At 43.1% G+C, this 15,771-nt stretch overlaps 1 protein-coding gene across 1 annotated transcript in view; it reads right to left on the bottom strand.

Moving 5' to 3' along the window:
* Positions 1–15,771, bottom strand: part of PLXNC1 (plexin C1) — a gene marked incomplete at its 5' end in the record, with an annotated part of 137,258 nt that overhangs the window by 48,369 nt on the left and 73,118 nt on the right. The window contains 5 exons of the mRNA XM_025438862.3: positions 1,237–1,422; positions 1,559–1,762; positions 4,178–4,265; positions 6,990–7,169; positions 9,944–10,083. Of these exons, the coding sequence (XP_025294647.3) occupies positions 1,237–1,422; positions 1,559–1,762; positions 4,178–4,265; positions 6,990–7,169; positions 9,944–10,083 (798 nt within the window). The remainder of the gene's footprint in view (positions 1–1,236; positions 1,423–1,558; positions 1,763–4,177; positions 4,266–6,989; positions 7,170–9,943; positions 10,084–15,771) is intronic.

Genomic DNA, 15,771 nt, shown 5'->3' with positions numbered 1-15,771 from the left:
AACGCACCAGGCAGGCTCCTGACTCAAGACCTTTGCAACCTGCAGTTCCCTCTATTTAGAACTCTCTACCTCAGAGAGCCCCCGGTTCATTCCCTCTCTTCCTTGGGGTCCGTACTCAAAAGTCCTTTTTTACAGAGAGACCTTCCCTGCCTACCACCATCCAACTTGCAGTGCTGCCTGCCCTCTGCTTCATTTTTCTCTGTGGTGAGTACCACCCCCTAACACATTTCTAATTTGCTTTCTTCATCCCCACAAAGGCAGAAACTGGGGTCTGTTTTCTTCTCCACTCTGTTCCCATCACAGAATAAGCACTCAGGGACCATTTCACTAATAAAGATGGCTAGAGTTTCCCCCCCCAACCAACGTGACCGGTGGGAGTGCTTGTGAGTTCAGTGGTCATTACTGATTTGATGATAATTAGTACCCTCTTTACTGTACAGATGGACAATGGGAGGCTCAGCAAAGCCAAGTGACTTACCTAAGGCCCCGCAGCTATTAGCTCAAGCAGCTGGGACATGACCATGGTTTTTTTTTTTTTTTTTTTTTTTTTTTTGGTCTTCCAGTCTGATATTCTTTCTTCTTGACCTTTATTCAATATTTATGACTACAGATCATAAAACATTTTTTTGGGGGGTATAGACTGTGGAGAGCCTCATATGGCATGAACACCATAAAGAAAGACTTCTAATATGTTTCCTTTCCCAAGGGTCTCACATCTTTATTGTGGGACATAAATATATCTGTGATGGGACCCTCCAACGTGTCGGGAAAAGATGAATTGTGGCAAGTAGGACTCCATGATGGAGGGAGCAGCCCTCGACCCATAGATTATCTGGTCTTCATTCGAATCTACTGCTACTGAGTGTGCTGGGTTTCTGCTAAGACATGTCACCTCCACAGTTGGGAGAAGAATGACAGCTCGTTCGTCAGTGGTCTGGAGATTCTGCTTGCAGATGCTACAGTCTAAATGTATGTCTAGAACAAAAGCTATCAAGACTCATTAGTATTGGAGACAATGGCATGTTCAATGCTTTGACATTCGAATAGGCACATGGACGGAGGCTGCCAGCTATTTTGGAGGAATTATGCTTGTGCTTGCAATAGCAGCTTTGTTTATCTGCTATTTAAGGTGAAGATCTAAAGATCCATGACAGATGCCACTCTGGCTTTGGAGTAGCTTGAGGAAGTGACCCCAAATAAGGTAAAACCAACAGGTGGGCCTGTCAGGTGACTTACACGAACTTTCTTGGAAGAGGTGTCAATGCTGTTTGCATTAGTGATGCCTTTAATTTTGCAAAGGATGATGGTGAGATCTTGATTTCTAGTGATGTTTTCAAAACTGCAATTTAATTGCTCATTTTCCCCATGGAAGAGGGTGATTTCAATGTCTGTCTTGGAGATGTTGAACTCATCGTTTTCTTTCTACGAAGAATGAAGAGGAGATGGAGGAATCAGGGCACATGGGGGAACCCACAGACCCCAGCACACCTTGCCCGGCAAGGCGGGATCGGGGCGCTGGGGCAGGACATGTCCCAGCGGAAGTAAGGGAGAAACGTACTTGGATTTTCACTTCCAATTCTGTGTCCCCCTCGGGTTCGACCCGACACCCTGTGAACCTGGGGTCCTCCAGATACTGCAAGCTTCCGCACTCCAAGTAGGTCTCCTGGACTCTGAGCTTCACAGTGACGTTTGTACGTGCTTTCAAGCTCTTTAAACTGGGAGCTAGAAACCTGCAGGAAGTCGCCATACAATATTCAGAGACCTGGGGGAGGAGAAAAGAGCATTTTTAACAACTTCATCAGCCAGTCCCAGTCCTGCGACTGAAGAGCGAGGCGACAACTGAACTCTGTGCTTCCAACTTGTCATCTGAGAATTCGGGGTAGTGATGTCACCTCCCCTTACAGGGCGGAATTAACCTGAAATCAAACTCAATGAGCCAAGGGCTCATTAAATGAAATGGGGGCTAAATTAAATGAGATTACATGTGCAGAAAAGCTTAGAACAGTGCCTGGCACATAGTAAGCACTCAGCGAACGCTAGCTGGTATCACTGCAAACACCGCCAGCTATCAAGAGCAGCCCGCGCTCATGCAAGGCAGACAGGGTGCACAGAGAGAAGCAGCCTAGGGGAAGAGGAGGACTTGGCACCAGCAACTTTACAGGGCCTGTGTGTCCTGCGAGGCCTCAGGGTAGGTTGGGGTACGTGGGCAAGGAGGGGACCATCCCCTAGGGAGGCTGCAGGGACCCACACACTGCTGGCCGCATCCCTCCTGCAGTGCTTAGCACAAGTCACTGACCACAAGTGAGGAAACAGTTTTGCGGGCCTGACCTGAAATCAGGGTAACAAAAGCAAAAGGGACAATGTGGCCCCCATGCAAATGCAGAGCATGAAGGCTGGGAAGAGTACAGAAAGAGTGACCTGCTTTATAGGTTTATTATTATTATTTTTTAAAGATTTTATTTATTTATTTATTTATTTATTTATTTATTTATTTATTTATTTATTTGAGACACAGAGAGGCAGAGACATAGGCAGAGGGAGAAGCAGGCTCCCCACAGGAAGCCCGATGCAAGACTCGATCCCAGGACCCCGGGATCACACCCCGAGCCAAAGGCAGATGCTCAACTGCTGAGCCACCCAGGTGTCCCTTTACAGGTTTATTTATAAAAAACATAAATACTGTCATCTTTAGAGGTACAGAGAAATGGGGCAAAGAAAGCTGCTGGAAAAGAGGAAGTTGACAAAGGTCCTAAGGAAGAGCAATAAGGGGTAGCTGACTGACTCAGTCTGTGGACCATGTGACTCCTGATCACAGGGCTGAGAGTTTGAGCCCCATGTTGGGTATGGATTGCTTAAAGAGAAAAATCTCAAAAAAAAAAAAAAGAAGAGCAATACAAATCGTGGAAAGAAATTTGTCAGGTAGGGAGTTTACCTGTTCTTTTAGTTTCTAATATCAGACTTGAAAAGAAAGGGTGGCGGGAGGTGCCTTGGTGGTTCAGCTAGTTGAGCATCTGACTCTTGATTTCAGCTGGGGTCATGGTCCTGGGGTTGTGGGATCGAGCCCTGTGCGGGGCTCCACACTCAGTATGGAGTCTGATTGGGGTGCTCTCCCTCTCCCTCTGCCCAGGACCCCTGTGTGTGTGTGTGTGTGTGTGTGTGTGTGTGTGTGCGCACGCACGCGCGCGCGGGCTTTCTTCCCACCCCCGCCCTCTCAAATATATCTTAAAAAAAAAAGAAAAAAGAGAGGGTAGGATGAGGCCATAGGTGGGAAGATCTGACACAAACAAAATCTACTTCCTTCTTAACAAACCTTCCCCAGCCCTGGATCTCTCGTTCTCATTTCTGGTGAGGTGAAGAACCAAACAAACCTCCCTGTCCTCACATTGCAGAGATGTGGCCTGGAATCAGACACAAGGTAAGGTGTAGAACTGGCTCTGGGTGCGGCAGGAGGCAGATGTGTGTGTGACAAGGCTGTAAGGATGACTCAGGAAGGCCGCCTGGACCTAGGCCCCGAGCCCACACCGGTCCCGAGCATGGTGAATGGGGAGAGCGTTCGTGAAGCATTTAGAAGTGCATTCAGGAGGCCCCAACCTGCATCGGAAATCCATCATTTTGTGTGATGAGGCCCTTCTTGGACTCCTACCAGTGTTAACAGGGTGCTGGAGGCCAGAACCCTGTGTGGGGAAGTGCAAGGTAAGAGGAGGCCAGGTCCGAAGGAAAGGGCAAAAGGATGTGACAAGATTTCTGGGATGTGGGCAGGGCACTGGGCCTCTGACCCACAGCTCTGTTGGCACAATGGCAACACCACCACCAGCCTGCACAAGACCGCTCTTCTTGTTGGCATCTCCCCTTCACCCCTCACAGGGCATCTTCGCGTGTACTCCTAAACATCGGCTCCTTACAGTGCCTCCCTACAAAGCCCACCCGGAGAAAACGGCAGGCCTGCCATACCCAGCTCACTCCTCTCTCCTCCGTGCCATGATTGGAAACGCTCCACCACAAAGAGAGAGTCTTATTATCTCCATGATAGCCCAGATGGTGGATATCACCCAACAGGTAGACGCTTGTAATATCACAAAGGCACAGAAATAAAAGATATTCCCCAAGAGATGTTAGCGTGATGAAAACAAAATCATCCTTGAAAATTACTATTATTACAAGGTAGCTGAAGACTTACATTTATGTTTCCTTTTAACTCGTGTGAAATGATTAAGTTGTCAATTACGTCAAAATTTCTGCCTATGATGGTTATATTTTGACCACCACTGCAAAGAAAAAAAAAATTAACAATAGGAGTTTCATAGTAAAGATACAGGCATTTTTCATCTATGAACAAAGCTATCACTTTATCCACACTTAATATGAAACTCAGTTACGTTAGAGAGCCAAGTAATACATTTTAACTTAAAAGGCGGGATCCCTGGGTGGCGCAGCGATTTAGTGCCTGCCTTTGGCCCAGGGCGCGATCCTGGAGACCCGGGATCGAATCCCACGTCAGGCTCCCAGTGCATGGAGCCTGCTTCTCCCTCTGCCTCTCTCTCTCCCTCTCTCTCTCTCACTGTGTGCCTATCATAAATAAATTAAAAAAAAAAAAAAAAAAAGGCAGGACAGTTCTACAAGTTTTTTAACGATACCGGCCACAAAATGTATAGTTTTTAAGATACATAAATATAAAAATTCGGGTCAGATCCTGTTTTAATTCTAGGAAAATGCCCAAATTCTTTCACAGAATTTTGAGTTTTGTTGTGTCATGTTGCCACATATAATCAGATCATCAGCTATACCCCAAAAAGGTTTCACTAAACAGAATTTTGTTTGATTGCTGTTTAATCTATATTAAGACACTTCAATCTAACAATTTTCAAAATCAAACTCCCAACCTACCAATTATACTTTATTTAGGGAGATGGGGAACATTTTGGACAAGGTAAAATTATAAATGGCATTAAAACTATAAATTCCCATTTGGTAGGCCATATAAATAACAGCTACGTTCTCTCTCTCTCCAAAACCAAGCCAAATGATTTCACATATTCTCAGCACATAATCGCTTATAAGCAAAGTGGTCATTAGATGTGAAATAAACAGCTGTCCACAGCTCTGGCTGCCCTCATCTCCCCATTCATGTAGGTCATTCTGGGGGACAGGAGCTGGGGAATGTCAGCTCCGTGCACCAGCCAAGCCCAGGATGACAAGACCGGGAGGTAGGCATGAGCAGGCCAATTTGTGCAGGGCAGAAGGAAGACAACAAGCTCTCAACCAGTCACAAGGGGGAAGGGTCGAGTTGGCCTCATGCCAGCCCATCACTGTTACTAGAAAGTGGAGCCCAGCATGCTCTGCCAACGGTCAGCCTGCAGAGCCCTGTTCTTGCCCGGGGAATAACTCAGAGTCACAGGCCCAGGATATCACAGGTGAGTGGACACTAAGAAGCCTAAAAAATCACTGCGTTGTACACCTGAAACTATGTTATATTGTAGGTCAACTACAGGTCAATAAAAAAATAAAAATAAAGAAGCCTCTTATTTTATAGCAAGGCAGAACACAGTGGTGGTTTACAGCAGGACTGCCTGGGAGCTTACAAGTGGTTTGACTACTCTATGCCTGTTTCCTCTTCTGCCAAAGGAGCTATTCCTTTCATGATGATTAACTGAATTAATAAATGTAACACACAAGGCATGTGGGGAATGCCACGTCAGTGTCTGTTTTTATTTACAGGAAGGATTTATACCCAGAGCCGGGAGCGCAACGCTATAGACTTGGTTTGGAAATTTCAGTATTTTTCATGCCATGGTTAGAGGCAGCACTGTTGAAGTCCTGAGCCCCCAGCTGTGTGGAATGTGACTGTATTTGGAGACAGGGTCTTTACAGAGGTAATTATGATTAAATGAGGTCATTGGGGTGGGCCCTAATCCAGGAATATGACTGGTATCCTTATAAGAAGAGATTAGGACACAGTCACAGAGGGAAGACCATGTGAAGACACAAGGAGAAGACCATCCCTCTATAAGCCCAGAAAAGAGGCCTTGGAAGAAACCAACCCTGACATCTACCTCTGACTTAATCTTAAATAAGAACACCGGACTAGAAGTATTTTTCTTCTTCTTCTTCTATTTTTTTTTTTTTTAAACAAAGGCTCCTCTACATCTACAGTTTCATTTAGACAGTACTTTGAAAATCAGCTTCATGCTGTGTTAGGTGAAATATCTTATTATGAAAATGTCTTTAGGGCTATATTCCAAAATCTGAATGTGAATTTAAATTCAACTAGGCAATTTTTTTTTTAAATATATTGGAGTCATCTGGAAGAGTTTATTTTGGAATGTCAATCTTTCTCACAGGGAGTATCTTTGAAATGTAGCTACTGCTTTTCATTTCCATAGCTTCCAATATTTCCTCGAATTATTCAAAGCAGCTTACTCGAAAGGTTATATAAAATGAAAGCTGTCAAAGAGCAGCTTTGTGTTGTGGGCAGGAGTGAGATGTGGTGCGTGTGTATCAGAAACGTAGGCTGGGGGTAGGTACTGCAACCGAACAAACATTTTAAAAGGCAAAGGATTTATACAATGACAAGAAACCACCGTACAAAGCAAACGTTTTAGCTGTGAGCTTCCTGGCAGCCACAGCTCGTAGTAAAGCAGGATCTGCTCACAGTGTTCACAGTGACAACGGGAAACAGTGGCTGGTTGGGTGTGTGTGTTTTCCAGGAACAAACCCTCAGGGGGGATTCTGTGAGAGGAATTTGCATAGGACTACTATTTCTATATTTATTTGAGTGAAATCCATGATCTGTATGCATATGACCCCTTCCTTTCTTTCATTCATTTTGTTTTGTTTTGTTTTGTTTTGTTTTTTTTAAGGGAAGAAGAAAGAGAGAGAATCTTAAGCAGGTTCCACGCCTGCACAGAACCTGATGTGGGACTCAATCGCACAACCCTGAGATCATGACCCCTCTAAGCACAATGTCAGAGAAATATGAATCTCGAAAGCACCTGATCCAGGTGGTGGCTGGATATATGAGGGAACAGCGCGGCAGAGCAATATATGACAAGGGTCCCACAGATGTACAGTCCCCGCCGTCAAACTGGATACACACATCCTTCATTTCTTTCCGGCTGGATGGTAGAGAGAATTTCATATGGGTGTCGTTCAGCACGTGGCTAACCTGTATCCTAGAAAGGGGCAGAAAAACAACTGGTAAGTGACACAGATCCTTAGCACCACTGACTACTGAACATGACAGCATACAAATTTCACTTGAACTGCAACAGTCCACAAACTATCAGGACAGATGCTGGCAAACTGGTAGTTCATCAGGGGCCACTAGCCACTGTGGGTGTCATCCGGGGCTGGGTTCCTCTTTCTTCTGTACATTTTTATGTTTTCATTTGCATTTCCCTTAGAAGTAGGGAAAGCAGATGTCACCATTGCCCTGAACAAGCCGTAACAGAGAGTGGCACACGTACTGGGGAGTCCTGTTAATTCTGCTGACTCTGAGAATGACACTATCCTTACCTGTCAGAGACGTACACTGAAGTGTGTATGAGCGGAAAGGACGTGGTGTCTGGGATATGCTTTTAAAAGCTCCAGCCACCACCTGCCCCTCCCCTCCAATGACGAAATGAGAGTGGCAACATGTTGGTAAGTTTTGAAGCTGGAGGATGGGTACAGGGAGGTTCACTGTACTCTGTTCTCTTGAGTATATTGGAAATTTCCATCACAAAATTCCAGTCATTTTATAGGATGAATGGACAAAGAAAAGTTCTTTCTCCATTTCCAAAACTTAGAGAAGGAAAAGTAGTTGCAGTAGAAGAGTAGAAGCTCGTCCCAGGCAGACATGGGGACTCTGGCATTCAGAGAGCAGAGAGCCCATGACCAGAGTCTGTGCCGAGAGCCCAGGTGTCTCAGGGTCAATCATCAGAGCCAAGCCACCTCCCAAGGAGCTCGGGACAAGAAATGAGTTGGGACTACCCTGGGTGCTTCCAACATCCACCGCACCTGCCCTCTACACCCCTCAGAGCCCAGAGCAAAGCCTTCTACAATATTCACTCTGTAACCTGCACTTCCTCCATATATAATGTTTACAGTGACCCTCTAAAGCAAAAAAAAAAAAAAAAAAAAAAAAAAAACCACACACAAAAACAAAAAAACATTAAGACTGTGTTGTGCTGAATAATACTCAGGATAATGATGCTACATGTGAATCTACTATTACTACTTAAAGGATAGTACATGATGATTAACGTCAACATACAAGCCCATTAAGTAGCAATAACAGATCCTGACAATAAGGCAAATTCAAAAAGCATCTGAGCCAGTGTGCATTTACACTGCCTCAGATTGACATTCTGAGCTTTATATTCAGAGCCAAGCTCTTAGGAAATTCATCGTAAAATGGCTGATCATTAAAATTCAAACTTGTTTATAACTTTTGGAAGGAGGGAGGCAGAAATGTGGGTCATTCTGCTATTATTCTTGTATTTTTCCCTTCGAAATAATTGGGCATTTGAAAAATGCCATATTAAAAGAGTGTGGGATTACAGCATGAACTCAGATATAGGATTAACTGGGTATTATGTTTACTTCTTGTGAACTTGGGCTCACCGCTCTGATGTGGTTACTGAAATGCTACATGCAGAAAGGCCTCTGAGTCATTTAATTTAATAACTGCAGTATCTCAAGACACATGCAGAATTGAAATGAGAGCATAAAGAGTCAAAGACAGGGTAATGCTCTGAAAACTGACTTCTTTTCCAGTGAAGGTGATTGCCTTGCAGTGAACACATAGGTGTCTAACTTCACAGATTTTGCTAAACAAAATGAAAGATTCTTGCAATAAAGTATTTAGCCAGGATCAACAGCACAAAAATGCCTATGCTGCATAGATACAGCCACCAATGTGTGCTTGATAATTCTGGTAAGTAGCAGAATGGGCCAGAGCCACCCATAAACGGCTTTCTCCATCGTGATGATAGACATCCCAAATCTACTGTTAGGAGGGGGAAGCGGATGGCAATTACATGCAGCAAATGAATTAAAACAGAAAATTCAGTAAATAAGTACGGCAGATTAAAATGCTGTACAAAACTGTTTTAGGAGTTAAAAACCAAAACACCACGCTTCAGCAGATTGTCTTCAATGCATTTCCATGATGAGAACGAGCTCAGTGTTATACTTCATATAGACTGCGATGTCTTCTACTTCAAATTAACCCAAACTTACGAAAGCTAACAAGCAGAAAACTCAATTTATCTATTTTGTTGTTGTGATCATGACATCTCTTTAGGGGGGGGTACCATTTACACAAGGATGTCAGTGAAACGCTGAAAAATTCTTTTCTTTCTCGAAGTTTCATTGAAAGGATAACTTAGAGGAAAAAGCAGTCATAGCAGCATACTGACCAGACATCTGTGTTAGGGTGTTTGATCTTTTTTTTTTAATTACTAATAATATGTTCCATTTAATTTATTTAGCCTGAAACCAATCCAATAAAGAGAAGGCTACAAAGAATAAAACAGATTAGAAAGTTTCTTCTTTCCAACTTTGATACATAGGAAGAGCTGTGATATTTTATATTTTACCAACAAATTCCGAAGTATGCAACTATTTTTCTAAGGGGATCATCTTCAAGATGCTGTTTGTTACTTAAAATACTTGATTTTGTTCATGGAAATGAATCAAGACCTCAAACAGGCAACACCGTGAAATGAGCGGGTTCTGAGGTTTGGGAGGGTAAGAGAGGACAGAGTCTCTCACAGTTAACTTCAAATGTGGTGTTTAAGTTATTCTCCTTATTGAAATTATGTTATATCCACTATGCAGCCCAATTGCCCGTTTTGGCACATGGTAATACTTTGAAAAGTTTATAATCACAATGGTATTCCTTTGGCATAAGTTTGAACTTTTTCTATCTTATCAAGGATAAATTACTATTATTTCAACTCACACATCCTTATCACAAGTACTCGTTCCTTTCAGGACCATTGTAATGTTGGATGCCCGGGTGAAGTTTGCCCCCGTGACGATCACATTACTTTTCCCTAAAGTCGATATCTTCCGTGGCTCAATGGACTTAATGTAGAAGACCTGTTGGAAATGAAGATTAACACACAAGATCAAAGCTAAGAAATGGCACTGTTCCAAAAAATCTGTTTATGCGCCGCGGTTTGAAGAAATCACTGGGAAATTACGACATTTTGCAAACACAAGCAGACAGTGTTTAATGAAATCAATGAATTCAAGGAAGAGTGCTGAAGATTCATGTCTCTCAACATGCGACAGCATGAGGTCAAACCAATTAGTCTTTGTCTCACAAGACAGTTGAAAATGCAGTTGAAGAGTCTGACATTCTGTCTGAAGAGTGAGATCTCACTGGAGTCTTGAAAATGCTCAGTGCCTTAAAGCCTCTGGAGGCTCAGAATACAACAAAACAAAAGGGGAGACAAGGAGTCCACTGACGTGAGGCCAACAACAGTTATCATTAAGCTAGAATAAATGTCATTCTGGATGAATTTAATTCCCTAGAAAGCAGTGCCTATTTTTTGTTTGTCTCAGAGTTGGGCTATTTGAATCAAGGAGTGTACTGTAGAGAAAAATTTCAAGAAATCAAGCAATTCAGTCACCTAAATTCAAGTATTCGATGCCACACCACTGTGGTCAACTGTTTCTTCTCCATGGTACCCGTTACCAACTTTATTAGGCCTCTCTTTACCAAGAAATTTTCCCTTGCAAATAACCTGTTACCTGAGTCCCACATTATCCCTGACTTCTCTATCTGCAATGTTTAATCAAATGCTCCTTTAGTCTGACCCCTGGTTTTGGCTCAGGTCATGATCGCATGGTTGTGGGACTGAGCCCTTTGTCGGGCTCCGGGCTCAGTGTAGAGTCCACTTGGGATATGCTCTCTCCCTCTCCCCTCTGCACTCATGGTCTCCTTCTTTCCCTCTTTCTCTGAAATAAATAATTAAAATCTAAAAAAAAAAAGAGAAAAAAAGTGTTCCACAAAGCTTAAAAAAAAAATTACAGATTCTCCTGAAAAAAGTCTTTGTTTGATGGCAAGAATCACTTTCCCTTTCAAAGATGAGACAATCCTGGTTTCTTTCATTTTTCTTCTACAGATGCTAACATCTATCATTTTGATCATTTTGTTGTTCTTTCATAGACCATATCCAGCATGTCTGTACTCTTCTATAATATGGTAACCAAAACAGAACATAAAATTCTGATTCTGGCCAATATAAAGTACAGCAGATCTTTAGCATGAATATGTTTCATATTCACACTACTGACATTTGAAAACAACCTCCAGGGCCAGAGACACAAAATCATGTGAAATTTGGCTAAGCCAAAAATGCCAAACGTATCCACGGAGAGGATCAAATCTAGCAGGATGCCCCAATGGCACTGGGAGAGCCTCATTCATGCCCAGTACCTGCCTGCCACCTGCTTCCTAAAGGAGCCTAATATTCTCTGTTCCTTTATATGTGTAATGCTCGTCACAATGGACTCTCTGGGCTGTTCGGTCTGTCCATCCTGCTGAGAGGGAGGTTTTATTCTGCTCCTTGGCAAACAAAGGTGCTATATGGTAGCGCGGTCACCATCACTCATTAACACCATGGATTGGTTCTGCAGATTGAGGTAAATTCATCGTTAATGTCATCACAGCAATGATGTAATGTGAGAGAGAATTGATTTCAGTGGCAGAATTTATTTTAATTACTTAGCAGAGGACTTTAGGCCCATATTTATAGAATCATGAAGGGTCTGAAAGGGTCACTTTAATTATTCTGTTATACTTGACTGCATTTTATGGGGGAAATTATCTGCAAGAGTGGTACTTGGAATGGGGGGATTAGCAAAGACTTCAAGATAAATCCCTTGCAAATGTCAAGTGTGTGCTATATAGCAAAAGGCTTACTCTTCGTGCTGACACTGTGACAGCTAAGTGAACAAGTATTTATTGAGCATGTACAGGGTCCTCAGTACAGCTCCAGGTGTTGTGGGGGACACATGATCTATGTGCACACCAGGTCAGGAGTTGGTCAACTACCGGATTTGCCTGTAGCAAGCCAAATCCAGTCCATTGCTTGCCTTTGGATGGGCTATGAGAAAACAAAAAAGGTCAAAAAAGTAATAGTGTTCCATGACATGTGAAAATACATGAGATTCCAATTTCAGTGTCCCTAAATAAAGTTTTTTGGAACACAGCCACATCCATTCATTTGCGAACTGCCTGTGGCTACTTCACATTACAGGGGCAGAGTAGTTGTGGCAGAGACAGTGGGGCTCACGAAGCCTAAACCATTCATTGTCTGGCTCTTTGTAGAAAAAATGTGCTACCCCCCCCCCCCCCCCCCAGTAAAAGTCCACTGCCTTCTTAGGGCAGCAAGACAGACTGTGTTTTGTTTTGTTTTATGTATAATCCCAACGAAGACTCACATTTACATCCCCACGTTTCTTTCTGGATAGCCCTTCTGGATTCCTGTGTTTATACCGTGATATCTGCTCCAGCTAGATTTTCAAACACCCCAAGTAAATGCTACTTCTCTACTCTCAGGAGAGGACAAGGAGAGCTTTATAACTAATGTAAAAGAATATATTTTAAGGGGGTTATATTTTGCTCCTTAAACGGTTCTATAAACACCATCAGAGGACCCACCATGTTGCCTTATTAACTTTTTATTTCTCCCTGAGCAGAGACAGCCCTGCTACTTCAAAAGGATTTTATTTTTAAACCTTATTGTTTAGAGAAGTTTCCATTGGCTGTCTAGGATGAAATCCAGTCCTGGTCTATCTCCTGAAACCAGATGCTTCTCATCTGTTTGCAAAGAGGGTCAGATTAGTTGTCCTTTGTTTGCTTGGAGAACCTCTCTTCATGTTAATAAGTGAGTTAAAGAGCTAGCAAGAGGATCTCATCAAAGAAACTGTGCAGGTATACAAAGAAAAAAAGAGAGGAGAGCTAGATGGCCATACTACATGGCTGTAACAATTCTTAGAACTATGACATTTTCTATTTTTACTGATAAAGGTTTTTAAAACTCCTGTACAGACAGAAGGCAAAGAATGATCTCCTAGCAAATGTTTCACACACTTGTTTTAGATCTATTTTTATATTTTAATCAAGAGTTAATCATCACAGCCTTGTATGAAGTAGTGGGCCCCATGAGCCGACACACAGAAGGGGTTAATTTAAAAGCAACCTAGTTTGATATGAAGAGATGCTTTCTTACAGCCATATAGTGAAATTCCGCCCTCCTCTTAGGTACAAGGATTTCCACATGCCAAATCCAAATACCACTGGTGATAACCGTCACAACCTGTGTTGTTCAGCAATTAACCTCAGAATAGTCCACTTCCTATCAGTCACATTTTAAAGACATCAGAGTTATTTTAAATGGCTGCCCAGTTTTAAATTATTTAATGAAACACTGTGAACTCTGGGTGCTCACCAGTTTAAATTACTCCCTATTCTGTACAGGAAAACATATTAGAAACTGGTTAGTTAGGTGATTACAAAATACCCAATTCTTTTTATTATTGTTTTTTTAAAAAATGAAGTCATTGCAAGATATTGGAAATAGCACAACCACTAAGAAACAGTTACCTCTGAAAAGGTCTAAGAGGATCACTTCTGACAGTAAGAGTACTTTTTTGAAGTCTGACGTCAACACAATTCAAATTACCATGACATTATACTGTCATGATTGAAAAGAATATTGGAAAGAGGTGCATTAGGAAGGCTCAGTTTATTAAGACCAAATTGTACTCTATTAATCTGTTTTTTTTTTTTTAATCTGAATATAGCAAAGCTCTCTGTAGGCCTGGACCTGAATCAACGCTCAGCAAAATGTCTCTCAGAGTTTCACTGGTGAAATTAGTTCAAACAGGACTGGATAAAAAGTCACACGGATTCAAAACCAGCTGGAAATCTGAAACCAAAGGACATTAGAGAGATGAAAGGTACCACAACTAATTAAAGGAAAGTGTCCTGTAGGGCCCTACAGGGGTGACTATTTGGTTCAGAATTATTTAACATCTTTATTAATGACTGAGAAGGATGGAAGTAATGTATTCATGAAATGTAGAAATTGAAAAAAGTGGTGACCAGCAGTGGAAATGGGAGAGCATAAAAGGAGGTGAGATGCTGAAAGAAAATACGATCCCGCCAAAGAAAAATGAGAGCACAAGATGGAACAACGTAGTCGGGCCTCTGAGGCTCAGCCCCCAGGTGAAGGCTCCTCCATGGGGTCCCCAGTACTGGCCCCAGGGAACTTGGGATGTAACCTCAAATCTCCAGTTGGTCCCAGGAAGTACCAAGTGTCAGAGTGAGCCACTGAGACCAGAAGATGACAGACCAAGGTCCTCTGCTGAGAGATCAAGGCTTGATTCTCTGACCTGGGACTGTAAGGTGGAGCTGCTGAGGCCAAGACACATAGTTGTAACTCTTGGTCACTGAACCTTCCGAGTGTGGCAACTCAGAACTGGCCTGGGTGACTGGGACTCCATGGCTGGGGGGGCAGCTCCTCCCTTCCAGAGACCCCCACCCTGCAAATTAGACCTGGACACTCCAAATCCACCCCTCTGTTGAGTTTCACTTCCACCCTGAGGCTCTTGCTTCTACCACTCCCCTACCGGCCTCCGCTTCCCATCCTTAGCCTCTCTTGCCCTCCCAGTCTGAATCGTCCACTCTGACCACACCCCAACTTTCCCTCTCTGGAGGCTTTGATGCTCACAGCCTGCCCAGCTGGAGATCCTCAGCCCACCCACATTTGTGCCACAGATAGGACAGGCTTTGCTAGTCTAATGCCAAGAGAAGCCAATGTTCGTTTTCTCCTGTCCAGACGGACTCTCATCATCAATACTACATCATTTAATGCTTGTTTATATTCACTGAGGTCGTACAATGTAGAGTCGTGGTTAGAACTGTGGGCTCTGGGGTCAGACCACCTGGGTTCAAATCTCTTGCCTATCATTTACTACATACTTATCCTCTGCAAGCCAACATTTCTTTATCTATAAAATGGGAAAACAGGTCCCTTGTGAGACTTACATAAAGATATCCTCTGAGCTCAGGATTTAGCACAGGCTCAACAAATATGGGTTACCACTACTCAATTCAGTGCATTCTGGTATTCCTTCTCACATCTTCTGCTGTACTCAACTGCTTCACCGAAATGAATTTTACTTCCTTCAAAATACTCTTAAGTTCTACAGTGTAAGCTCTGGAGAAGGACACACATCTGGCCCACCTGTCCAGCACACAGTGAGCGCTCAGTAAAAACATTTTGAATGAACAGATAAATGGACGATTGCAAGCACATTCCACAGCACCTAGCACAGTGATACACCCACAGAAGCTACTCAACAAGGTATATCTTCAACCTCATTTCCCTCCGATAGGCAAGGTCTCTAAAGGAGTCAATCTGGATTGCTTGTGAGAAATTCAGATGCACATTCAGAAGTGGTGGCAGATAAGAAGAGGAGGCAAGGGAGGCAGAGAAAGAACAATGTGAATGTTGGTTCCCCCGAGAGTGGTGGACAAGTCTGTGTAGGGTGTATTTCTACCCAACCAAGATAAGCAGATGGCGAAGAGTAACAAATAGTAGATCATCATCATATCATAGATCTTCACAACCTTTCTGCGAGCACAGGAAAGGGAAAGGAGCCAGTTCTTCTCCCAGCAGGCAGAGGCCCCAGAGAGAAGACTGTTAAGAAAAGGAGGGAGAAAGGTGAGCGCAAGGCAGCAGGGCCAACCATCTGCCAGAGACTAGCCTC

This window comes from Canis lupus, chromosome 15 (assembly GCF_003254725.2).
Source record: "Canis lupus dingo isolate Sandy chromosome 15, ASM325472v2, whole genome shotgun sequence".
Lineage (NCBI taxonomy): Eukaryota > Metazoa > Chordata > Mammalia > Carnivora > Canidae > Canis > Canis lupus.
The sequence above is the reverse complement of the archived record's forward strand: the minus strand, read 5'-3'. Positions and strand labels throughout refer to the sequence as shown.